This window comes from Lepidochelys kempii, chromosome 2 (assembly GCF_965140265.1).
Source record: "Lepidochelys kempii isolate rLepKem1 chromosome 2, rLepKem1.hap2, whole genome shotgun sequence".
Lineage (NCBI taxonomy): Eukaryota > Metazoa > Chordata > Testudines > Cheloniidae > Lepidochelys > Lepidochelys kempii.
The window spans coordinates 179,182,542-179,207,721 of NC_133257.1; the positions used below are offsets into that span (position 1 = coordinate 179,182,542).

General features: G+C 41.9%; 1 protein-coding gene across 6 annotated transcripts in view; it reads left to right on the plus strand.

Moving 5' to 3' along the window:
- Positions 1 to 25,180, plus strand: part of VPS41 (VPS41 subunit of HOPS complex) — a 171,768-nt gene that overhangs the window by 99,224 nt on the left and 47,364 nt on the right. For all 6 annotated transcript variants that reach the window (XM_073332850.1, XM_073332853.1, XM_073332854.1 and 3 more), the window contains 5 exons: positions 2,877 to 3,006; positions 9,580 to 9,695; positions 15,566 to 15,622; positions 20,092 to 20,153; positions 21,145 to 21,226. In XM_073332850.1, the coding sequence (XP_073188951.1) occupies positions 2,877 to 3,006; positions 9,580 to 9,695; positions 15,566 to 15,622; positions 20,092 to 20,153; positions 21,145 to 21,226 (447 nt within the window). The remainder of the gene's footprint in view (positions 1 to 2,876; positions 3,007 to 9,579; positions 9,696 to 15,565; positions 15,623 to 20,091; positions 20,154 to 21,144; positions 21,227 to 25,180) is intronic.

Below are 25,180 nucleotides of genomic sequence, written 5' to 3' on the forward strand. Positions count from 1 at the left end.
GTCAGTGTATTTGGGGCAGTGGAAATTACTGGAAGAGTGGTTGATTGTTTCCTTCGCCTCTGAGACATCTGGTTTGTGCACTGTATATTTTTGTAAATACATAGCACTTGGAATTAATATCACTACCAGGAGGGAAACAACCATGCCTGCCTCGTATATTTGTTCCAGAATAGACCATAAAAAGTGGGGAAAGGAAAGCCCTTGAAGCCCCAATATAAGAGTGGCAGATGTTCTTGATCATCTCTTTGATAGCGTGCCTGCGTTAGACAGTCATCGCTATAGTAACCTTAAGCAACTGGGTGCACGTGTTGCTAGGCAATGAAGTGCTGTAGGCTCAAACTAATGCTCAAACCTATTGAAATCAATAGGGTTAGCTTCTAGCCCTATTGCAGGATGTCAGATTAGTATTTTTTATTTATTTATTTTAAGGCAAAAAAATAAAAATGCCACAGCAGCTTCTTCCGAGAGAGATAGTACAGTAATTCCTCTGATGTGAGAGAGTCTTTTGAAAGGAAGCAAGGTAACAAATGAAAAGGGAAATGGGAGAGTGAAATGCTAGTAAGCAAGGAAATTGGAAGTCATTGTTAATGAAAAAGTAGTATTGGAAAAGAGCTGGGATAAAGCAAGAGTTAAATGAGAACGATGAAAGAAATTCTGACTACTTCAGGGAACAGGGAGGGAAAGAGAATTTCAGGTCAAGCAATAATAGATCATAGCAGAGAGATTTTACATGTATTTGCATTTGTTTTGTGTTTTTGTGAAAGATGCCAAGCTGATAAAACTGAATCCCTCTAATTGTCCAAAGCAAACATACAAAGGGTGAGCAAATGCTGTGAAAGGTTCCTTTTGCTGTCCTGCCTATATACCTCTGCTATGACCTGGAGAGGGACATGTCTTTAAGGGGGGATAAAGTAGTTCAGTCTCAAGGACCTATCAGTTTGGTCTCTCTGCTGTGATTGCCAGCAATGGTGACAGTTACCATCAGTGATGATCTCCGTGTTGTAGAATTCTGTTTGTTGTGAACTAATGAGCCCACCAACTCATTTCAGGACTGGCAAATAACTTTCAGTCATTACAAACTAGGATTAGATTTGAACCAGTGACTTCAGCTGACCACTTCTTAACCCTGGTCTACACTACAAACTTGCGTTGGTATAAACATGTTGCTCGGGGGTGTAGAAAATCCACCCTCTGAGCAATGCAGTTATACTGACCGAACGGCCGATGTAGACAGTGCTGCATCAGTAGGAGGGCTTCTCCCATTGACACAGCTGTCACCTTTCGGGGATGTGGAGTACCTATGCTGATGGGAGAGCACAGGTAGCAGCTTCACTAAGTACTCCATTATTGAGTTTGATTCATAACTACTATTTTTTTTAAGTGACAGTGCTAGGGCCTTGGCACAATTAAAAATACAAGGCTGTAAAGCCAGTAGTTTCACCTGATCCCAAAATCAGAAAATAACTAACCACACGTGAAAGTCCAGTCCCAAACTTTATGCCACTTGACCCACAAATACTCAGAACAGACTCGCTATGTTCCAATTACTCGAGCTCATCAGTGTATCAAGAATTCTGGATTACTTTCAGATTAATATGCTCCTGCTTTGACTGGATGCTTAAAGGATAAATTTAGACTGAAATCCACCCTGCTTCAAAAAAAACCTGGCACTGGCCCCAGTATACAGTTAAGCCCAGAATCAGGTTGCTGCAACCTGCCCCTTCGTGGAGCTGTGTCTCTGCAGGGATTGGACACAGCTGAAGATCTAGCCCACTAGTTAATTTTTTTAACTGAAAACTCAGATTCTCAAAGTCCATTGGTTGATAAATATACTAGGTGACCACCATTATGATGCCATTAGAAATATGACTAGTGCTATTAAATCACAAATTTACACATTAGTAACTTTTGCAATCATCTAGAAGTAAGCTACTTTTCAAATCTCAAAAATCAGGAATTTTATTTGCTAGATGGAACCAAATGAGGTTGGATGCACCCCCAGAAACAAGTGGTAGAGCCCACTTAAAAATCTGTTTAATCAGTCTGAGATAATCCATTTCATTTTGAATTCTAGAAAATTAATTCCTTACTCTGAGTGAGTGCTGTGTATTTAAGGTACAGTGTATTATTCATACATACCAAACAATTTTTAATCTTTGATGTAAGTGCAAATTTCTGTGTGGCCTTAGCTGTGGAATCACTAACATGCAGTTATAACTTATGTACCTAACACAATGTAAAATTCTATTTGTGTAGTCATTTGTGACGTGCATTTTGCTCTGTGTTGGTTACATAACTTAAGGGCAAACCAAAGAAAGAATAGGAACATTACCATGTGATATATGTACAAAAACTAATCAACAGCACACAAATTATGAACTGCAAAATTTACAGTAGAACACACAATTTGAAGTTCATATCTGGTGAATATTTGAGCTAAAATCATTTTTCACGAAACTCTGTTTGCAAAAAGTGAACATGAAAGGGTAGTGAGACATGGCTAAATTGAAATTTGCTTTCAAATTTGAATGAATATTTGTGGAAAGTTTTTTCCACTCTCGTCTCTACTCCATTCACAGTGTAGAAATTTCACTCCACTCTTCTCAAATGGTGACATAATTGTATAAATCTACAAAACACAGTGAAGGAAGATTTCAGCTGTTTGTTTCTTGTGGGCATAACCACTTCATAGCTACAGAGAACTGGGAGTTTAAGTCTGATACTGACAATTTGGGCATGTCTATTGTCGACAATGGGTATCCTTCTGGAAAACTCAGTGGCAGAAGTTGGTATTTAAATCTTGTTCTCAGGTGACCATCAGTTGATATAAAGAAGACAAATTGCATAACCTATTTTTGTGGTTGAATTTTTCCCAGGAAATGGAATGTTGTGCAAGACCTAGACTGGATATTATTCAACCCCTACCTGAGTCTTGTGAAGAGATCTCCTCTGATGCTCTGACTGTTCGAGGATTCCAAGAAAACGAATGTAGAGATTATCATTTAGGTGAAAAGTTTCAGTATCTCTTATTAGGGGTTTTTGGTTGTTTTTTTTTTGGGGGGGGGGAGGTGGTGGTAAAGAAACAGCCTTGACTAATTACTCTCACAAAAGTCAAAACATTAAATTGCTACCATATCCTCTAGTGCCTCTGTCAATATCTATCTATGGCAATTGTCCTGTGTACTGCAAAAACATGACTTAATGCAATGCTAAGGTTGCTAAGTTAAAATTACAAAATGTCAAGATATTAAAAAATTAAAGTTCCAACATAACATTCCCTGGGCTGTGTTGCATTTGCTTGGTTGCCTTGGATATCCTGAAGGTATTATATGTTGAGAATATTTAATTATGTAGATTACATATATTAAGTTACACATTTAACCACAAAATAATGCCATCTGTACCAATGCTGCCAATGAGGTTTGTCCGCAACATCTGGGTTAACCTCTACTAACTAATTTTGTCATATAATTTCTGCATCGGTACAGAACCAACAACAATGGACTCCTCGTCCATGACTGGTGCTTCTGTTCTATGCAGGATATAGGATGCCATCAATGAAGACTTAGAGGGTAGCATAATTAATGCTGGTCAACAGACTTAATAGAAAAATAGGACTTGTCATACAAATTGATATAGTTTATTGTTGAGATTGCACGTTTGGTTGATTAACGGGAACTGAACTAACAGTTTACTTAAATTTTTGTACGGCACTTGACTTATTACGACAAGGCATTCTCTGGCTAACCGAGGTACTTCTGTGGCCCTGGTTACCATAGAATCTGTGTTCCTTGCAATCTTTAATGTATTGATCCTCCAGGGGGGATTGGTTTAAATCAATGCAATTTAAATCACCTATTTGAATCATTATTTAGATCAGCAAGCAGGAAATCTGGATTTAAATCATTGGTCTTAATTGTGTGTTGCATTGGTACTTTTAAGTTATTTTCCTTAAGAAAGGTTGATTTCACATTAATTGGTAACTATTAAAAACATGTTTATTTGCAACTAAATATAGTCTTTACCCCAAATTTGGTATTTCTTCTTGCTAACTAGGAAAATACACTATATCTATGCAGATTTATATAGCTTAATTTACCTTTATTCAGATTATAATTTTTTTATTATGTTAGAAAATGGTGAATCGTGTCAAACTCTGTGTGGAAGGAAATTCAATTAAAAATACACTAAAGCAGCATTTTAGTTTTTTGTTAAATAAAACTACCTTAAGTGCTGGATACATAAGAAAAACAAAGCTTATCAAAAAGCGTATTAAACATGTTTTGCATTTAAAGCTAACTGACTTACTTAAACAAAGGAAGTATTGTTTCTAGTAAATGAATTGAACTGACAGTTTCTGGTCACTGTATTCTTTCGGATTTTAGAACTAATAGATCTTATCCTCTTGCACCCACATTTTTTCCATAGCGATTGGAAGAGGGGAAAACAAGCTTTCCTGCTTTTTCAACTCCCAACTGGTTCCTTAGCTTTGAATGAACTAGTCATTAAACTGAACTAGTTGAATAAACTGAAATAAAGAAAATGTTGTCTGTGCACTTGTAGAAGGGACTAATGTCAAAAGCTTGTTTAGCACTTCAACAAACTCTTCTTCCGGGTGTTGATCCAGTGATTTTACCAGTTCAGTTATGTGGCTTTTTTTAAAACTTGGCAGCAAGCATGTACATCTTAATATTTTTGTGTTTCATTTAAACCATTTAAATTATTTTAGTAGATTATAATAAGTTTAGGAGTTAATGTAGGCTCTTCTTCGTGTGATTGCACATGTCCACTCTATTTCATGTGTATGTGTGCCCAGTGCACCAGAGCCAGAGAAGATATTTTTCCTGTAGCAGATCCATCAGGGCAGTGCATTTGCCTTTACCACCTGGTGCAATTGATCAGTGTAATAAAGGACTCCCTCATTTCCATCAGTGATTTGTAGTTTGAGCATGTGGACTTATTTACTGAAGTCTTTCCCCGCTGTCATTAGTACAACGCTTTCTTGCCCTGTTCAATCCAGTTGTAAACCTGGTATGTTCTTCCCAGTACTGGCATCATCTGGCAGACATTTGCAGTCTCTGGCACAGAGTGGCACAGCACTACTGTGGCTGTCAGAGTACTCTGGATATGACTTGGAGTCCAAGGTTACCTTGTATGCACCACTTTTCCATGACAGGAAGCCTCATCAGTCATCGCCACCAGCAGGAAGAGCTTGGTACCTATCTGATTGGAAGATGTTCCAGAGACTAGTACCCATGGAACAGTTATGGCTGGGGTCCTGTGCCACCCCACTGACTTTTTGGAATCCCTGTGGTATATCTCCCATTTCAAAATCTTCTACTGTTCTTCCTGCTGCAAAGTCACCTAGTAGGTCCTGAGCCATTATGAAGACAATCAGGCTCCTATCTCTGCATTCCTCCCACCGACAGGGGGCGGATCAGTGTTTTCTGACCTTATAACCATGAGACCCTTAAGGGGTTTGGTCAGGCTTTACATCTCTAATAGCAGATCCCACTTGTCTCTGGGACTTCATTTTGGTATTGGCAATGCTAATGGGTCTGCCTTTTGAGCTAATGGCCATCACTTCTTTGTTACATCTGTCTATGATGGTAGATTTTAATGGTGGCCATTACCTCCATGGGGAGGGTGACAGAGTTACATGCCCTGGTTGCTGACCCTTCATACATGTTTTTTTGTAGGGACAAAGTATATTTATGTCCTCATTCAAAGTCCTTCACTGAGTAGTTTGGAAGTTCCACTTTAATCAAGCCGTATACTAACCATCCTTTTTTCCTAAGCCATGTTCTCATAAGAATGAAGAGAGGCTTCATACCTTGGATATCAGAAGGGCATTAGTGTTTTACTTGAACAGAGCTAGATCTTTTAGAAGATCTAACCAGCTGTTTGTTTCAGTTATAGAGGGGATGGAAGGCCTCCCAGTTTCTATGCAGAGGATATAATGGTGGATTTCATCCTGCATAAGTTTGTGCTACGACATGGCCATAGTACATCCACCAAGCAGGTTTGTAGCTCACTCCACAGGATCCCTAACAGCTTCTGTGGCTTTTCTGGCTCGGGTACCTCTAAGAGACATTTGTAAAGCTGCAACGTGGTCATTGGTGCATACTTTTACAAAGCACTATGCTATAGCCTTGCAATCCAGAAACCATGTCAAATTTGGTTGAGTAGTTCTTCAGTTGTTGTTCAGCTAGACTCCCAAACCTTCCTCTAGTCTTAAATGCTTGTGAGTCACCTGAAGTGGAATGGACACATGCAATCACCCAAAGAAGAAAAAACGGTTGCTAACCTGTTGTGTAACTCTTGTTCTTTGAGATATTTTGCACATGTCCATTCCTCAGCCCACCCTCCTTCCCTTCTATCTAGGAGTCTATCTAGTCAAAAGGAACTGAGAGGGACCAGGGGCAGCTCTGTTCTTTATACCATCAGCTGGCAATGTGAGCATGTGAAGGCGCATGCACTGCCTGGACGAAGGAAAAAACAGCTCCGGCTCTGCTGCACTGCGTGCACGCACACCTGAAGTGCACTGGGCATGTGCAATGCATCTCAAAGAACAATAGTCACAGAACAGGATGGTAACCGTTTTTGTGATAATTTCAAATTTAATTTTAAATAAGTGTATTTAAAAATGCATATAACTTAAATAATATATTACTTAAATATATGATTTATATTATTTTTGAAAACAGTGTAGGTTTTTATCCATCGTGTTATCTGCACGTCACTTCTGTGAGGTAGGGAAGTGCTGTTATCCGCATATTACATATGGGAAACTGAGGCACAGAGACATTTAAGAGAGCTATTTAAAGTTATTCAGGCATCTAAATGCACCGAATTTTAGTGGGAGTTAAATGGCTAGGCCCTTCTGAAAATCCTAGGGCGAGCCTATCTGTATCTCTAGGCACCTAAATAACTTTAAAAATCTCATCCTAGGTGACTTGCCCAAGGTCATATATGAGATCTGTGGTGGAGTAGGAAATTGAACCTGGGTTTCCCAAGTCTTAGGGTATGTCTACACTAACGGCCGGATGGGGTGGGCAGCGATCGATCCAGCGGGGGTCGATTTATCGTGTCTCATCTAGACACAATAAATCAACCCCCAAGCACTCTCCTGTCGACTCCTGTACTCCACTGCTGTGAGAGGTGCAGGCAGAGTTGACGGGGGAGCGGCAGCAATCGACTCACTGTGAAGACACCACGGTAAGTCGATCTAAGTATGTCAACTTCAGCTACGTTATTCCCGTAGCTGAAGTTGCGTAATTTAGATCGATTTCCCCCTCCTCCCCCCAAGTGTAAACCAGGGCTTAAAATAGCATCCTAACCATTGGGCTATCTTCTTCTGATTAAAAGAATTAGCACTGTACAAAAACAATGCAGAATACAGTAAGGGTATTAAAAACTGACTGACAGATCTCAAAAAAGTAATTATTGAGGTGGAATCATCATTCAGTTGGGTTGTTTATCATGAGATTCTGTTGCCATGTGTTCTTGGCCCAGTGCTACCCAATATTTTTATCAGTGATCCAGAAGAAAATATATGATCTTTACTGGCAATGTTTGAAGATGACACACAGATTGGTGAAATGGTAAATAATAAATACAGGTAGATTATGCAGAATGATGTGGATCACTTGTGCTCATTTAAACATGTGTTTTAAGGTCAAAATCACAACAGGCATCTAGGAAAAAAGAACTTAGGTCTTGTCCCCAGGATGAAGGGTATCACCTACAAAGCAGCGCCTCTGATGAGGATGTGGGGGTCATGATGGGTAACCAGCTGAATGTGAGCTCTCAGTGCGATATTGTGGCTAAGAGGACTAAAAGTGATCCTTGGAGAATATGGAGTAGGAGTAGGGAGGTAGCATTACTTGGTATATGGCATTAGTAAGCCCATTCCTGGCATACTGTGCTCAGTTCTAGCATCTGCACTTTAAAAAGGATATTTATAAATTGGCGGGGGCTCAGAAAAAGAGCTACAAGGCCTAATAACGGTCTGGAAAACCTGCTTTACAGCATGAGGTTGAAGAAGCGTAATCTCTTTAATTTCTCAAAATGAAGATTGTGATTTGATCACAGACTATAAGAGGGTAGATTTTCAAAGGCACTGGGATCCTAACTTCTGCTGACCTAGCCTGTGCTTTTGAAAATCTACCCCTACGTACCTACACAGAGAGGAGATTTGAGAGCAGAAGACTCTTTAATCCAGCAGACAGAGGAATGACAAGATCCAGTGGTTGGAAGCTGGAGCTAGACAAATTCAGACTAGAAGTAAGGTACAAATTTTTAACAGTGAAGGCAGTTTTATCATTGGAACAACTTACCTAAAGATGTGGTGTACTCTCCATTACCTGAAGTCCTCAAATCAAGATTGGTTGTCTTTCTAAATAGGTATTTTCTAGTTCAAACAAAAATTATGGGCTTGATGCAGAAACAATTGGGTGAAATTATATAGCCTATGTTATGCAGGAGGATCATAATCAGTGCTTGCTCTGTGCCAGGGCTTGCCAGGGCTGATCCCCGGCATCTCTAGGCTTCCTGCATCGGTTATAAATGTTTAAAAAATTGTTCGAGTCCCAGCTCCTCTTTCATTACAAATTAAGTACTGATCATAATGGTCCCTTCTGGAGTCTCAAAGCCGAGTCTGATTTAAACATCTTACCCAGCAGCAAGTATCTCATACAGTCAACTTCAAATCAAAGTAGGCCTTCCAAACGTGAATGCACATCCATACCCTTAAGTAATTGCAAATGCAGTGTACCCTCTGCCAGACTTCAAACCATTGTGTTCCCATCAAGAGAATTGGGGTTGCTTTATACCTATGCCCAAACACAAAGCTGGTCCACACTATGGTGCTCCACTTTTCAATTAACATTCTGATTCATCTACCATGTATGAACTTTTTGATGGTTTAGAATATACAGAGTACAATAAATTGTTTTGTGGGTGTGTGTATATATATAGATAGATAGCGTTAGGGCAAATTTCATCCCTGTGTCTACAAAATATTGAGAAGATTTTTTTTTCGGGCTTTGGGGAAAGAAATGCACTTTTGAGCAGTCGTCTTCTATGCAAGATTTTACCTTTTTGAGTGAATTTTTACTTCAAGCTTAATCAAACTAAGGGTTTAAATGATTGGTGAATGCCTATAAATTACCACATTGCAAATGCATTGCTGTAATGATGTACCAAGTCCCCCGGGGTTATGACATCTATCACTTATGCTTTTGATGGCCTTGACTTGGATGGGGAAGGTGGGTTTATTGCAGACTTAGTAGTATAATAGTCCTCTGACAGTATAACTGTGTGTTCTAAACCAACATAAAGTTTATACATAAAGGATGAATCAGAATTTTCAATAAGCTGTGGTGAGTATTGAAAGCTGTTTTGCTTTTTAAACCAGTTTTAATTTATTGGAGCATACAGCACCTAAAGTCATCATATTCTGCAGAAGCGGCTTGCTGTCTTGGTTGCATCTCTATTTATTTTTTTCTCCCAAAGATGAACTAAAATGCAAGGCTTTTCTTTAGGAAAATAAAATAATAAAATGTCATGTGTTTGCAGAGCATTCTGAGGGTGAATCGCTGTTTTACATTATTAGTCCAAGAGATATTGTTGTGGCTAAAGAGCGGGACCAAGATGACCACATTGACTGGCTTCTTGAAAAGAAGAAATATGAAGTAATTTTTATCACTTTATCTTTAATTTCTTATGTTTGAAAGTGGTGTTCTCCATAGTAATGTTGCCATCCCATGTGAATGATTAGGCCTTATTTTAAGCTTGGTTCCTGATCCTGTAATCACATAAGCATATGTGTAGCTTTACTCACACATGCAGTCCCATTGCGTAAATCTTTGCAAGACTGGAGCTTAAATGTGTAGTTTATGGAAAGGGTGTGTCTGTGTCTGATTCGGAATGTTTTAGATGTCACTAAAATTAGTAATGCTATTTGACTTTGAAGAAGTGAACTGGGAATCAGATATTTTTTGGGTCCATACAAACTGATTAAGGAAAAGAGGTTCACTTTAGGTGCATCAGAAGTCACCATTCTGAGACATTAGATATTGAAAGAGGTAACACACAGATGTAGTTTCTTTTATATGTGGCACAGTTTTTAAAGTATTAAATAATTTAGGACCAAATATACAATTTTTGCTGCCTAAAGTAGCCAGACTCTGAAAATGGCTGAACACCAGCAGTGGTAATTGACTACACTAGGAACTAAAGTGCTTAGCTTCTTTGAAAAATCTGGTCATTTATTTAGGTGCCTAAATACTGATTTTAGGCACCTAGTATTGGTTCCACAATTTGCAATGTGTCTTTAAGTGGAATCTTATAGGCAATATTAATGCAATACCAAAGTTTTCTGATTTCCTGTAGTGAAACAGTTAGAGGACTTGGTAGACTGTTTAAAGACATTTGCAAAGGTTAATTTAAATTTATTAATGAGCTGAATGCATGCGTTTAAAAGTCAAATTCAAAACGTCTGGGAAAAAAGAACATAAGTCTCGTCCACGTTCAGCACGTATTTCTGTGGTTAACTAAATTTTGATATCCCCGATGCAGATTATCTTGAAAACATCCATGAGGATTTGTTTCTCCTGAGGAATAAATTCAAAATGGTGAATGCAGTTCTGTAGTTATGCAAAACACTGCAGTGGGTCCCACAAGACTCAAGTACCTTTCAAGTGGTAGCTTGTGTGTCTTGGGGTAAGTCTACACTACGGAATTAGGTCGAATTTATACAAGTCGATTTTTTAGAAAGCGATTTTATACAGTCGATTGAGTGTCCACCAACACTAATGCACTAAGCGCATTAAGTCGGTGGAGTGGGTCCACAGTACTGAGGTTAGCGTTGACTTTCGGAGCATTGCACTGTGGGTAGCTATCCCACAGTTCCCTCAGTCTCCGCTGCCCATTGGAATTCTGGGTTAAGCTCCAAATGCCTGATGCGGCAAAAACATTGTCGCTGGGTGATTTTGGGTACATGTCGTCAGTCGCCCCTCCGTGAAAGCAACGGCAGATAATCATTTTGTGCCTTTTTTTCGTGCAGGCGCCATACTGCTTTCAGCAGACAGTGCAGTAGGACTGCTAACTGTTGTCATCCACTGCTTCCACTGGCACTCTGCTCTCCTGGTGGTCTTGCAGGGCCGCTGCTGCTGCAATTCTACTCAGCTGCTCTTGTCTTGCCATACCACAGTAAGCGTGCAGCCCGCTCAGCTGTTGTGTCGTGGCAGCAGACGGTACAGTAGGTCTGCAAAAGTGGTCATCCAACCACCGCTTGCCCTGTAACGCTGCTTTCCTGCAGAAGCCATACCACGACAAGCATGAAGCCCGGTCAGATCACCACTGCAGTTATGAGCATTGTAAACACCTTGCGCATTATCATGCAATATATGCAGAACCAGAACCTGCAAAAGCAGGCAAGGAGGCGATGGCAGTGCGGTGACGAGAGCGATGAGGACATGGACACAGACTTCTCTCAAAGCACGGGCCCCTGCAATTTGGACATCCTGGTGGCAATGGGGCAGGCTTATGCCATGGAACACTGATTCTGGGCCCATGAAACAAGCACAGACCTGTGGGACCGCGTAGTGTTGTAGGTCTGGGATGATTCCCAGTAGCTGCGAAACTTTTGCATGCCTAAGGACACTTTCATGGGACTTTATGACTTGTTTTCCCCTGCCCTTTTCCCCTGCCCTGAAGCGCAAGAATACCAAGATGAGAGCAGCTCTCACAGTTCAGAAGCAAGTGGCGATAGCCCTCTGGAAGCTTGCAATGCCAGACAGCTACTGGTCAGTCGGGGATCAATTTGGAGTGGCAAATCTACTGTGGGGGCTGCTGCGATCCAAGTAGCCAACGCAATCACTGAGCTGCTGCTATGAAGGGCAGTGGCTCTGGGAAATGTGCAGGTCATAGTGGATGGCTTTGCTGCGATGGGACTCCCTAACTGTGGTGGGGCGATAGACGGAACGCATATCCCTATCTTGGGACCAGACCACCAAGGCAGCCAGTACATAAAAGGGTACTTTTCAATGGTGCTGCAAGCACTGGTGGGTGGATCACAAGGGATGTTTCACCGACATCAACGTGGGATGGCCAGGAAAGATACATGACACTTGCATCTTCAGGAACTCTTGTCTGTATGAACAGCTGCAGCAAGGGACTTACTTTCCAGACCAGAAAATAACTGTTGGGGATGTTGAAATGCCGATAGTTAACCTTGGGGACCCAGCCTACCCCTTAATGCCATGGCTCATGAAGCCATACACAGGCACCCTGGCCACTAGTAAGGAGCTGTTCAACTATAGGCTGAGCAAGTGCAGAATGGTGGTAGAATGTGCCTTTTGACGTTTAAAAGCTCGCTGGCGCAGTTTACTGACTCGGTTAGACCTCAGCAAAACCAGTATTCCCATTGTTATTACTGCTTGCTGTGTGCTCCACAATATCGGTGAGAGTAAGGAGGAGACGTTTATGGTGGGTGAGAACTTAAGGCAAGTGGCCTGGCAGGTGATTACGCACAGCCAGACACCAGGGTGGTTAGAAGAGTACAGCAGGGCGCGCTGCGCATCAGAGAAGCTTTGAAAACCAGTTTCATGGCTGACCAGGCTACGGTGTGACAGTTTTGTTTGTTTCTCCTTGATGAAAACCCGCCCCCTTGGTTCACTCTACTTCCCTGTAAGCCAACCGCCCTCCCCTCACCCCTTTGATCACCGCTTGCAGAGGCAATGAAGTCATTGTTGTTTCAAATTCATGCATTCTTTATTAATTCGTCACACAAATGGGATAACTGCCAAGGTAGCCCGGGAGGGGTGGGGGAGGAGGGAAGCACCAGGTGGGGTGGGGGAGGAGGGAAGGACAAGGCCACACATCACTTCAAAACTTATTGAATGCCAGCCTTCTGTTACTTGGGCAGTCCTCTGAGTTGGAGTAGTTGGGTGCCCGGAGGGCTCTTTCCGCCCCCCGCATTCTTGGGCATCTGGTTGAGGAGGCCATGGAACTTGGAGAGGAGGGCGGTTGGTTACACAGGGACTGCAGTAGCGGTCTGTGCCTTTCCTGCACCTCAACTATATGCTCCGGAGCATATCAGTTTGATCCTCCAGTAGCCTCAGCATTGCATCCTGCCTCCTCTCATCATGCTGCCGCCACCTTTCCTTTTGATCCCGCCACCTGTCCTCTCGCGTGTCCCTCCTGTCCTTGCGTTCATTTTGTGCTTTCCTGGTCTCTGCCATTGTCTGCCTCCACGCATTCTGCTGGGCTCTTTCAGTTTGGGTGGACTGCATGAGCTCAGAGAACATTTCATTGTGAGTGCGTTTTTTTCGCCTTATCTGCGCCAGCCTTATCTGTGCTAGCCTCTGGGACGGAAATGCTAGTGGCAGCGTTGAAACATTTGCAGCTGTGGGAGGAAAAAAGGGAGAGTAAAATTGAAAAAGACACATTGGCCATTTAAAAGGAGGGGCTGATGTTTTCGGGTTAACATGCAGCACAAACCCAATTAAACCCCCCACCACACCCAATTCTCTGGGATGATGGCTTCACCCCTCCCCCCACCCCATGGCTAATAGCGGTGATGATTTCTTTTCAGCCACAGGCAAACAGCCCAGCAGGAACGGCCATCTCTGAATGTCCCCTGAATAAAATTCCCATATTTCAACCAGGTGACCATGAATGATATTACTCTTCTGAGGATAACAGAGAGAGATAAAGAACGGATGTTGCTTGAATGCCAGCAAACACCAGGACCACACGCTGCCGTGCTTTCTTATGCAATGATTCCAGACTACATGCTATTGGCCTGCCGTGGTAAAGTGTCCTACCATTGAGGATGCAATAAGGCTGCCCTCCCCAGAAACCTTTTGCAAAGGCTTTGGGAGTACCTCCAGGACAGCTTCATTGAGATGTCCCTGGAGGATTTTTGCTCCATCCCCAGACACGTTAACAGACTTTTCCAGTAGCTGTACTGGCCGCGAATGCATCCCAAGTCTTCAGGGCAAATTAATCATTAAACACGCGTGCTTTTAAACTGTGTATTATATTTACGAAGGTACACTCACCAGAGGTGCCTACTCTGCCTTTAAGGTCCGGGAGCCCGGGTTGGGAGGGTACTGTCTCCAGGGTGGTAAACAGTTTCTGGCTGTCAGGGAGAAAGGTTTCTCTGCTTGCCTGGTGTGCGCTATCTTCAACCTCCCCCTCCTCTTCATCTTCCTCCTCCCCAAAATCCTCATCCCTGTTGCATGAGATTCCCTTGCAGGAGTCCACGTACAGGTGTGGGGTAGTTGTTTCTCCTTGATGAAAACCTACCCCATTGGTTCACTCTACTAGAATTGCATGCAGCTCATCATAGAAGTGGCACGTCTGGGGCTCTGACCCCAAGCAGGCGTTTGCCTCTTGGGTTTTTTGGTAGGCTTGCATGAGCTCCTTAAGTTTCACACGGCACTGCTGCGGGTCCTTGTGATAGCCTCTGTCCTTCATGTCCTTGGAGATTTTTTCAAATATTTTGGCATTTCATCTTTTGGAACGGAGTTCTGATAGCACAGATTCGTCTCCCCATTCAGCGATCAGATCCAGTACCTCCTGTTCGGTCCATGCTGGAGCTCTTTTGCTATTCTGGGACTCCATGGTCACCTTTGCTGATGAGATCTGCATCGTCACCTGTGCTGATCAGCTTGCCACACTGGCCAAACAGGAAATGAAATTCAAAAGTTTGCGGGGCTTTTCCTGTCTGCCTGGCCGGTGCATCTTAGCTGAGAGTGCTGTCCAGAGCAGTCACAATGGAGCACTCTGGGATAGCTCCCAGAGGCCAGTACCGTCAAATTGCGTCCACACTAACCCAAATTCGACCCGCCAATGTCGATTTCAGTGCTAATCTCATCGGGGAGGAGTACAGAAATCGATTTTAAGAGCCCATTAAGTTGACAAAAATGGCTTCGTTCTGTGGATGGGTGCAGGGTTAAATCGATTTAATGCTGCTAAATTCGACCTAAACTTGTAGTGTAGACTAGGGCTTGGTGAAAGCCCTCCGAGGCTAATAACCAGTGACTGGCTCGTGTTGTAATCTAAATTAAGCTTTCACTTTTTTCATTTTGCTTTTAAAAAGCCATGTCTGTTTCTGCACATTTGAATTAAAGGAAGAACTACGAATTAAACTTAATGAAAAAACCATTCTGACTGGAGAAGGTATTTTGGTTGAGTATAATAAAGAAAATTATATCTTTTCTCAAACAGATTTTTCGTATAGGTTTTGCTAGCGGATTTTTGTTTGAACGTTAACCAGTGGTATTGCATTATATATTGTCATAGTCCTGAAATTTGATCCTAATATACTAATGTGGAGTGAACCCAGATGGAAACAAAAGCAGTTTTCTTTTTGGTTGACTGCTTTTGTTTGAGTATGAATTCTAAGCTGTTCATCCAACCATGGCATTAAAAATTCTAGTGCGTCAAACACAAGGCACAATAAAAAGGGTTTGATATATGCACTTCTAGAGCTTTCTATGTAGAAGTTTTGTATATCTGACTTGTATGTCACTTTTCTATCGTATGAATATAGGAGGCTTTGATGGCAGCTGAGATCAGTCAGAAGACCATAAAAAAACATAGGATTTTGGTAAGTTTAAAAACTACAAAAAAAAAATAAATTTTTTTTGCTCTTTAAAACACTGCATGGTGTTTTATATTCCTCATAGGAATGTTGGTTATTATATTCATCTGGCCACGTTATTCCAGACAATAGTTATACACTTTCCAACCAGCGTTCAGATTCCTGAGGTCAGTCCCAAAGCACAGAATGAAAAGGAGTACTTGCGGCACCTTAGAGACTAACCAATTTATTTGAGCATAAGCTTACGTCACCTACAGCTCACTTCATCGGATGCATACTGTGGAAAGTATAGAAGATCTTTTTATAAAGATCTTTTTACAAAGCATGAAAAAATGGGTGTTTACCACTACAAAAGGTTTTCTCTCCCCCCACCCCACTCTCCTGCTGGCAATAGCTTATCTAAAGTGATCACTCTCCTTACAATGTGTATGATAATCAAGTTGGGCCATTTCCAGCACAAATCCAGGTTGTGGGGCAAGTGATGCTGCTTTTCCACAATTTCAGCCCGTGCACGTCGGCGGAAGCACTATTGGACTTCTACAGTCCTACTGGACTTCTACTTCTCCGCCGACGTGCGCGGGCTGAAATTGTGGAAAAGCAGCATCACTTGCCCCACAACCTCAGCCATGCAGAACACAATGCCATCCACAGCCTCAGAAACAACTCTGACATCATAATCAAAAAGGCTGACAAAGGAGGTGCTGTTGTCATCATGAATAGGTCGGAATATGAAGAAGAGGCTGTTCGGCAGCTCTCCAACACCACTTTCTACAAGCCATTACCCTCTGATCCCACTGAGAGGTACCAAAAGAAACTACAGCATTTGCTCAAGAAACTCCCTTAAAAGCACAAGATCAAATCTGCACAGACACACCCATGGAACCCCGACCTGGGATATTTTATCTACTACCCAAGATCCATAAACCTGGAAATCCTGGGCACCCCATCATCTCAGGCATTGGCACCCTGACAGCAGGATTGTCTGGCTATGTAGACTCCCTCCTCAGGCCCTACGCTACCAGCACTCCCAGCTACCTTCGAGACACCACTGACTTCCTGAGGAAACTACAATCCATCGGTGATCTTCCTGATAACACCACCCTGGCCACTATGGATGTAGAAGCCCTCTACACCAACATTCCACGCAAAGATGGACTACAAGCCGTCAAGAACACTATCCCCGATAATGTCACGGCTAACCTGGTGGCTGAACTTTGTGACTTTGTCCTTACCCATAACTATTTTACATTTGGGGACAATGTATACCTTCAGATCAGCGGCACTGCTATGGGTACCCGCATGGCCCCACAGTATGCCAACATTTTTATGGCTGACTTAGAACAACGCTTCCTCAGCTCTCATCCCCTAACGCCCCTACTCGACTTGCGCTATATTGATGACATCTTCATCATCTGGACTCATGGAAAAGAAGCCCTTGAGGAATTCCACCATGATTTCAACAATTTCCATCCCACCATCAACCTCAGCCTGGTCCAGTCCACACAAGAGATCCACTTCCTGGACACTACAGTGCTAATAAGCGATGGTCACATAAACACCACCCTATACCGGAAACCTACTGACCGCTATTCCTACCTACATGTCTCCAGCTTTCACCCTGACCACACCACACGATCCATCGTCTACAGCCAAGCTCTGCGATACAACCGCATTTGCTCCAACCCCTCAGACAGAGGCAAACACCTACAAGATCTCTATCAAGCATTCTTACAACTACAATACCCACCTGCGGAAGTGAAGAAACAGATTGATAGAGCCAGAAGAGTTCCCAGAAGTCACCTACTACAGGACAGGCCTAACAAAGAAAATAATAGAACGCCATTAGCCGTCACCTTCAGCCCCCAACTAAAACCCCTCCAACGCATTATTAAGGATCTACAACCTATCCTGAAGGATGACCCAACACTCTCACAAATCTTGGGAGACAGGCCAGTCCTTGCCTACAGACAGCCCCCCAACCTGAAGCAAATACTCACCAGCAACCACATACCACACAACAGAACCACTAACCCAGGAACCTATCCTTGCAACAAAGCCCGTTGCCAAGTGTGCCCACATATCTATTCAGGGGACACCATCACAGGGCCTAATAACGTCAGCCACACTATCAGAGGCTCGTTCACCTGCACATCCACCAATGTGATCTATGCCATCATGTGCCAGCAATGCCCCTCTGCCATGTACATTGGGCAAACTGGACAGTATCTACGTAAAAGAATAAATGGACACAAATCAGATGTCAAGAATTATTATAACATTCGTAAACCAGTCGGAGAACACTTCAATCTCTCTGGTCACACGATTACAGACATGAAAGTTGCGATATTACAACAAAAAAACTTCAAAACGAGACTCCAGTGAGAGACTGTTGAATTGGAATTCACTTGCAAATTGGATACAATTAACTTAGGCTTGAATAGAGACTGGGAGTGGCTAAGTCATTATGCAAGGTAACCTATTTCCCCTTGTTTTTTCCTACTCTCCCCCCCCCCCCCAGACGTTCTTGTTAAACCCTGGATTTGTGCTGGAAATGGCCCAACTTGATTATCATACACATTGTAAGGAGAGTGATCACTTTAGATAAGCTGTTACCAGCAGGAGAGTGGGGTGGGGGGAGAGAAAACCTTTTGTAGTGGTAAACACCCATTTTTTCATGCTTTGTGTGTATAAAAAGATCTTCTATACTTTCCACAGTATGCATCTGATGAAGTGAGCTGTAGCTGATGAAAGCTTATGCTCAAATAAATTGGTTAGTCTCTAAGGTGCACCAAGTACTCATTTTTTTTTTTAATTGACTTTGATATTGAATTGATGGCTTACCTTTTAAAGCTGAAATGTGGTATTTAAAGAATAAGCACAAAGCATTGATTGAGATTTTTAATTCATAGTTAAATTGCAAGTGTACCCTGAAATTTACAAATAAATTCATGTTAGAAATAGGCTGAAAGTGTTTTACTGGTCCCAGCCTGAGTGCAAAAGTCTGTTTTCCTCTTTAAGAGCTGATGGTATCACAAGAATGTAACAGTTCAGTTCCTTGCATGCTTTAGTTGCCTGTGCCCTTTCAGAAGAAATATAGAAACCGGAAAGCAGGTCCTGGCCGGAAAGTAAAAGGGGAAATGCTCTACTAATATATGGCTTGTAAAATGTGTTCAGTTAGGATGAAATCCAATTAATGCACATACAGCCACAGTTATTAGTTTGTTGGGCCTGATCCAAATCCCACTGAAATTAATGGAAGAATTCCAGTTGACTTCACTGGGCTTTGGATCAGGCCCACAGCCAGTAAAGTCCACAGGGATTAAGTGGCAAAATATAGCCAACATATACATTTAAACAGGGGACAGGGTCATGTAACAGTAAGCTCCTCCCAAGGATTCTATATGTTGTCAGAATGGCTACACCCCTTACCGGTACCACTTACACAGGATGCTAGGGCCACCTGATCTGCATAAGTACAAATCCAGTCCCCATACTCTTTCCCATACTGGCCTCTACTTACCACTCCAATCTAAGCACGACTATAGTAGAATCCCTTACATAGTTCCTTCACTAGTTAGGACTCTCAGCCCCTTTCCGTGCTATTGCTTGATGTAAGTTGTTCAGTGAGCCTTGTGTGTAGTCCCATCAGTTTCACCTGTGTAAAGCTATGATGATATCATCTCTGAGCATTGATGTGATCACATCAGATAATAAATGGATGCTTTTTTTTAATGGCTGAAGTATCAAGTAGTGTCTTAGTTGAGGCACAGCAGATAATTTACAGCTGAGTAATGGGGTAAACTCTTGAGACAGGATTTATTATGTAAATGCAAACAGACCTCTAAAGTAGCTTGAATAGCACTGTGATTTAGTGCTTTTCATATAATAAAGCCTGTAACCTAGTTTCCTTTCCCTACTTCTGTGCAATAAAATGAGTAGCTTGTTAAATTATCAGTAATTCCTCTACTTTATGAAGCATTGCTTGGAGTTATGTTCTTGGCAGATGCGCTGCTTTTTTTCTTCCCCCAGACACCAAATCTATCTTTTTGTTGATGCAGAAAGTGTCCTGTGTCAGGGTCAACATTTTATAATCCTTGATCTAAGTGACTCGAATGTTGAATGTCTAGATACACATTTTGAGCCCCACTCAAGACTTGGGAAGTAGTATATTCTGCTAAGTATCAGAGAAGTCATGAGAAATTATTTAAAAGAGTGTCATATGCTCAAGAGATGAGATTTTAAAGTGAGTATTTCAGTGTGATTTATGCACAGGTGCTTATTTCTAAGTGGGAACGGGGCTTAGGAGGCGTTATCTCTGAGAAATAAGCACTGATGATTGACCTAACAAGCCACTGAATGTGAACAGAGCTGAAAGGTTTATTACAGCAGTTAAACACTTGATTCTTCAAGAATGTTTGACTTTGGAACTTTTATTGCTAGTTTGTCACATTTTTACATTTTTCCCTTTATTTTAGGACATAGGCTTAGCTTATATAAATCATCTAGTGGAGAAAGGAGAGTATGACTTGGCTGCCAGGTAATATATTTAGGAATGTCTTTGCTGTGCGTATGACTATGTATAATGCATGTGTGAAATAGATATAGGAATCCAGTGATATTTGTTTTACCCTTGTCCTTTAATTTATAAAGATAGAAACAACTGCAAGTTTGCTACTTTGATTTGTTATCTTTCCAGTCACATAAATCATTTTAGTGGTTAGAAACATACTACACATATTTTAGGATTTAATTCTTCTAGACCACATTATATCCTTGCTATTTAAACTGTCATTTGAATCCACTTGATTTGTATCTTAGACTTATCAGTGTTCAGTATTGTTACATGCTCAGAAAATAATTCACAACAATAATTATACTTTACACTTCATTTAGACTAAAAATTTCAAATCTGTCTACATGAAGTGAGGTGCCTAAATCCATATTTAAGCACTTAAAGAATTCTGGTTTTTAGAACTGCTGAACACCAGAAAACTCCATTGAAATGAATGGAAGCTGCAGTTGCTCAGAATCTCTACTAATTGAGAACTTGCCTATATATGGGGCTGATAAAGATAGCAATCTGTGTTGCTGATGACGTTTCCTTCATGCTAATGGGTGACCGCAAGCAGCAGATTTGTTACCTGTATTGATACCATCCAAATAATGGAATACAGTGGTAGAATAATCTTGAGCTTTTTTGATTATGTGGGGAATAAAGTTCAGGTCCTGGATCAGCAGTGGTTGGAACCAGAGCTGGGATGGCACATTTTGCTGCTGGAAAAGAGGATGTGAATACCACACCTGTTACGCTAGTGACCCTTTCTAGATGCCGAAGGAATTGTGTTGATATGCTCTGAAGAAAGCTGTGTCCAGAACACCTTGTTTGAACAATGACTGCTAAAACACAGGGCTTGAAAGGTGCCTTGTTTGGAGGGTGGAGGGAGTAGAGGGAACATAGCCAACACACTCATGTTTTTGTTCATCCATACATATAAATTTATTTGTAATTGCTGTCATTTTTCCCTCAGAAAATGTCAGAAAATACTTGGAAAAAACACAGAACTCTGGGAATTTGAAGTTTATAAATTTAAAGAAATAGGACAACTTAAGGTAGGTTAGCTCAGATTTCTTAACTGAGGTGTTTGTGTGGTCTGACCCATGTTTTTTTCTTTGGGGGCTGAAGTTGACCAAACATATGTGATATCCATTGAGCTAAAATTTTATATATGTATCTAATACACCGTGCACCTGAGATGCAGTAGCCTGCTGCAAATTGGTTCTTAAAGTCAAAATGTAATCTATGAACAGCATAGGGTGACTAGACAGCAAGTGTGAAACATCAAGACGGGGTGGGGTAATAGGAGCCTATATAAGAGAGAGACCCAAAAATTGGAACTGTCCCTATAAAATCAGGACATCTGGTAACCCTAGAACAGCAGGACAGCAGTTGCATGGTTCTCATACAGGTTAATACATATATGTGAAGCGGTGTTTGAAGTGTAGCACAGTTGTGTACCCACGAACATATTTTTAACTTTCTGCCCCTTTTGCCCCCCACCCATCCCCCCTCCCCCACCCCCCAGCGGTTTTTTATTTATGGAGAGTGGGATTTTCAAATGTGCCTAAAGTTGGTTTTTCAATTCCAGTTGATTTTCAAACACCCTTAAGGACCTTTTGAAAATCCGGAGTGGAATTCCTTTGCCAGTTTACTATTGCTGGGTTTAATGTCCCCTTCACAAAATTCTGAGCCCCCTCTGTAGAGCAGCATTTTTCCGTAATGGTCACAGCACTAAAGAATAATTAACTTGTAAAGTAACAGATTCCCCCTCTATTGGACACTGAAAACAGTAGGGGGAGGGGAAGCATTCTGTCCCCTCTTCTGTCTTGCCAGTAATAGCATAGCAAACTACTGTAAGAGTATACATTCTCTGTAAGAGTCTCAGTTAATAAATTGCCCACAACATAAGGTTAAAGTGCAGTCACTCCCAAACAAGTAGAAAACATTATGCGCCCTCCCTTTGATAACACATACGCATTTGTTTCTGAATTTTATGTCTTCCTATTCAAGCTCAATGAGCCAAAAAGGACATATTATTAAGACCTCACAGCATGCAGTTCTTTGCTGGTTTTGAGCTGTTTAGTTCTGTTCAAAGAGTGAAGATGTTTCAACATTACAGTTTTTAGAAATGTATGGCTTTTTTTTTGTAGAGTCATACTGGTAAGAGAAACAGCACCGTCTTTATATGAGTTCTTAGTGGTTCAGTGCACACTTTGCCACATTGGAAGATGAAATCTCATGTTTGTCCATCTGTATTTCAATCCGGTAAGGGACCTGAGTGCATGTACAGGTGAAATTGTGGTATGCTGCCGCCCTCCCCACCTTTTGGTTTGATTTTTTTAGGGGAGGAAGGACATGAGTGTCTAGAGTGGATGTTTTCTTGTATCCACTTATTTCATCCAGCAGACTGTAAAATATAAAAATATTTGCAGGTTTGCTGCAAAAACCTCTTTGTTAAATTATTGCCTTTCTAAACAGTTGGCTGTTTTCACCCTTCTGAAAGCAGACTGTAGAAAAACATAAGCTGTAATATGTTACATTGTCTGACTTCAAGCTGCAGTTCCAGCATATTCTTTTTTTCATTTCCCATTACAATTGTATATGGTCTTCCTCAGGTTTTTATGTTACCTGACTTCTACGAAAGGTTAATGAAGTCAGGCCAATCCTAACTGGACTGTTTCCTGAAGTGGATTTTGAATTCTCTTGTGTCTCATTAGAATATTTGTCTATTAACTTCGGTCAGGATTTATGTATTGTAATCCATAATCCAATCAATACATGTTGAATAAAATAGCTGATCCAAAATTTCACTATTTCTAATGTATTTTAGGGGGTTATGCTCATGGATTGAGACAAAGGTGCTTTGCAACACTAAATAGGGAATGAAATCATCTTAGAAATATATGTATGGTCTACTTTCATGATATAATTACTAATTTTAAAAGGGGCATCTTTTAAAAATAAAATCCTTCCAGGTATAAGGTGCTGTTTGAAGTATAAGGTTCCGGGATTCCTCAACAGTGAAAGGGCTATAGCTATGAACCATGTAGTATTGAAGCCAGGCATTTAGCCACTCAACTTCCAGTGGAGTCCTGGCAAAGCAGCCTTAATGTTTTAGCTGACAATCTGTTTAGCTAACAGCTGATGCTGTTGTCCAGACAATTGATCTGATCACAAGGAGCTTTAAGAATTTTCAGGACTGGACTCGATATGCTGATTGGCTCATTGTGCCTTTTTAGTGATGTCACGACCATCTATATTGATTCATGGTTGGGATCACCTCATGCACATGAAATAAGCCTCTATACCTATTACTGATTATTTGAAAACACTTTTAAAAGAGGGAATAAGGGGAGGAAGAATGTTTCTGTGTATTTTCCCCTTTTGCAAACTCCATTTCTGTAATGGGTCAAGTGGTGCAGGACTTAGCTACTAAGGCATCCAAGTACCTCGGTCTCTTATTTTTAATCCTGCCATCCCCAAGTCCTTTACATCCCTCCAAATTCCCCACCTCAACTATGGCTCTTAAACAAATCCAAACAAAATAATGGCATTAGGAACTTTAACTCAGCCTTTAGTTCAGCTTCTTAAGTGCATTTTAAAGCAACTCAGCTGCTGCTTTATCCCTGTTGGGTGCTGAGGCGAAACTGCAGGAGGAAGCAGCATTTTCCATTTGAAGCCCCTGTGCTAACAATGGTACTTCAAAGCAAAGAGTACTGCTTTCTCCCTGCTGCCTGGCCACAGCACTAGAGAAGTGTCTGGGCTGCCTTGCACTGAGGCTGTATTTAGGAATGTAAGGATTGCATTGAGATGTAGATCAGTTATTTTTGTTTTTAAGAGCCCTTGTTTAGGAGGCAGCTGAGGAGTAGAGAAGAACAGAATAGAAATATGAGAAGAGCAGTTAAAATCGCCTCTCCCCTCCCCGTCCCACCCCGAGTACATCTCCTTTGTCATGCTACTTCCAGATCCCTTTTCTATTACAAAGGGTCTCTGTAGGAGTATGGGGGCTTGCCTGTGTAGGGCAGCTTGCTGGATGGGAGCCCAATTTGTTATACTTAATATTTCCAAGTTAGATTTTCCAAAAGAAAGTGGGAGCTCCCAGTGGCCACTGGTAACAGAGGTCATCTAGAACAGTGGTTCTCATCCGGGAATCCGGGGCCCACTGGGGGACTGCAAGCTGGTTTCAGGGGATCCGCCAAGCAGGGCCGGCATTAGACTTGCTGGGGCCCAGGGCAGAAAGATGAATCCCGGCCGTATGGTTCTGAAGTCCGGAGCCCCGAGCCCTGCCACCCGGAGCTGACGCCAAAGCCTGAGCAACTAAGCTTTGCAGAGCCCCCTGATTGCTACCGCCTCATCTGCAGGCACCGGTTCCCGGCCAATGGGAGTGCGGAGCCAGTGCTTGGGGCGGGGGCAGCATGCGAAGCCCAGTGGGCCCCCCGCCTAGGAGCTGGACCTGCTGTTGGCCGCTTCCGGGGCGCAGCGCAGTGTCAGAACAGGTAGGGAGTAGCCTGCCTTAGCTGGGCAGCACCACCGATGGGACTTTTAACAGCCTGGTCGGCGGTGCTGACCAGAGCCGCTGCGACCCAGTGCCTTACATTCTGTGACCCAATACTGGGTCATGACCTACAGTTTGAAAACCACTGCTGTGATAGGTCCCATATCTCTGGCTGAGTTACTGAAGTCCTCAAATAATGATTTAAAGACTTTAAGTTACAGAGTATCCACCATTTACACTAGTTTAAACTTGCAGGTGACTCGTGCCTCACACTGGAGAGGAAGGCAAAAAACGCTCAGGGTTTCTGTCAATCTGACCAGAGGAAAAATTCCTTCATGCCCCAAATATGGCGATCAGACCCTGAGCATGTGGGAAAGACCCATCTAGTGTCCCATCAACTCAAAATAAGCATTAGTGCTGTTTGGAGAGTTGCAAAAAAAAATTAAGTTTTGATGAAAAATGGCAATCAAAAAATGTCCCTGATTGTGTTTTTGTCCCATTTTCTGACCTG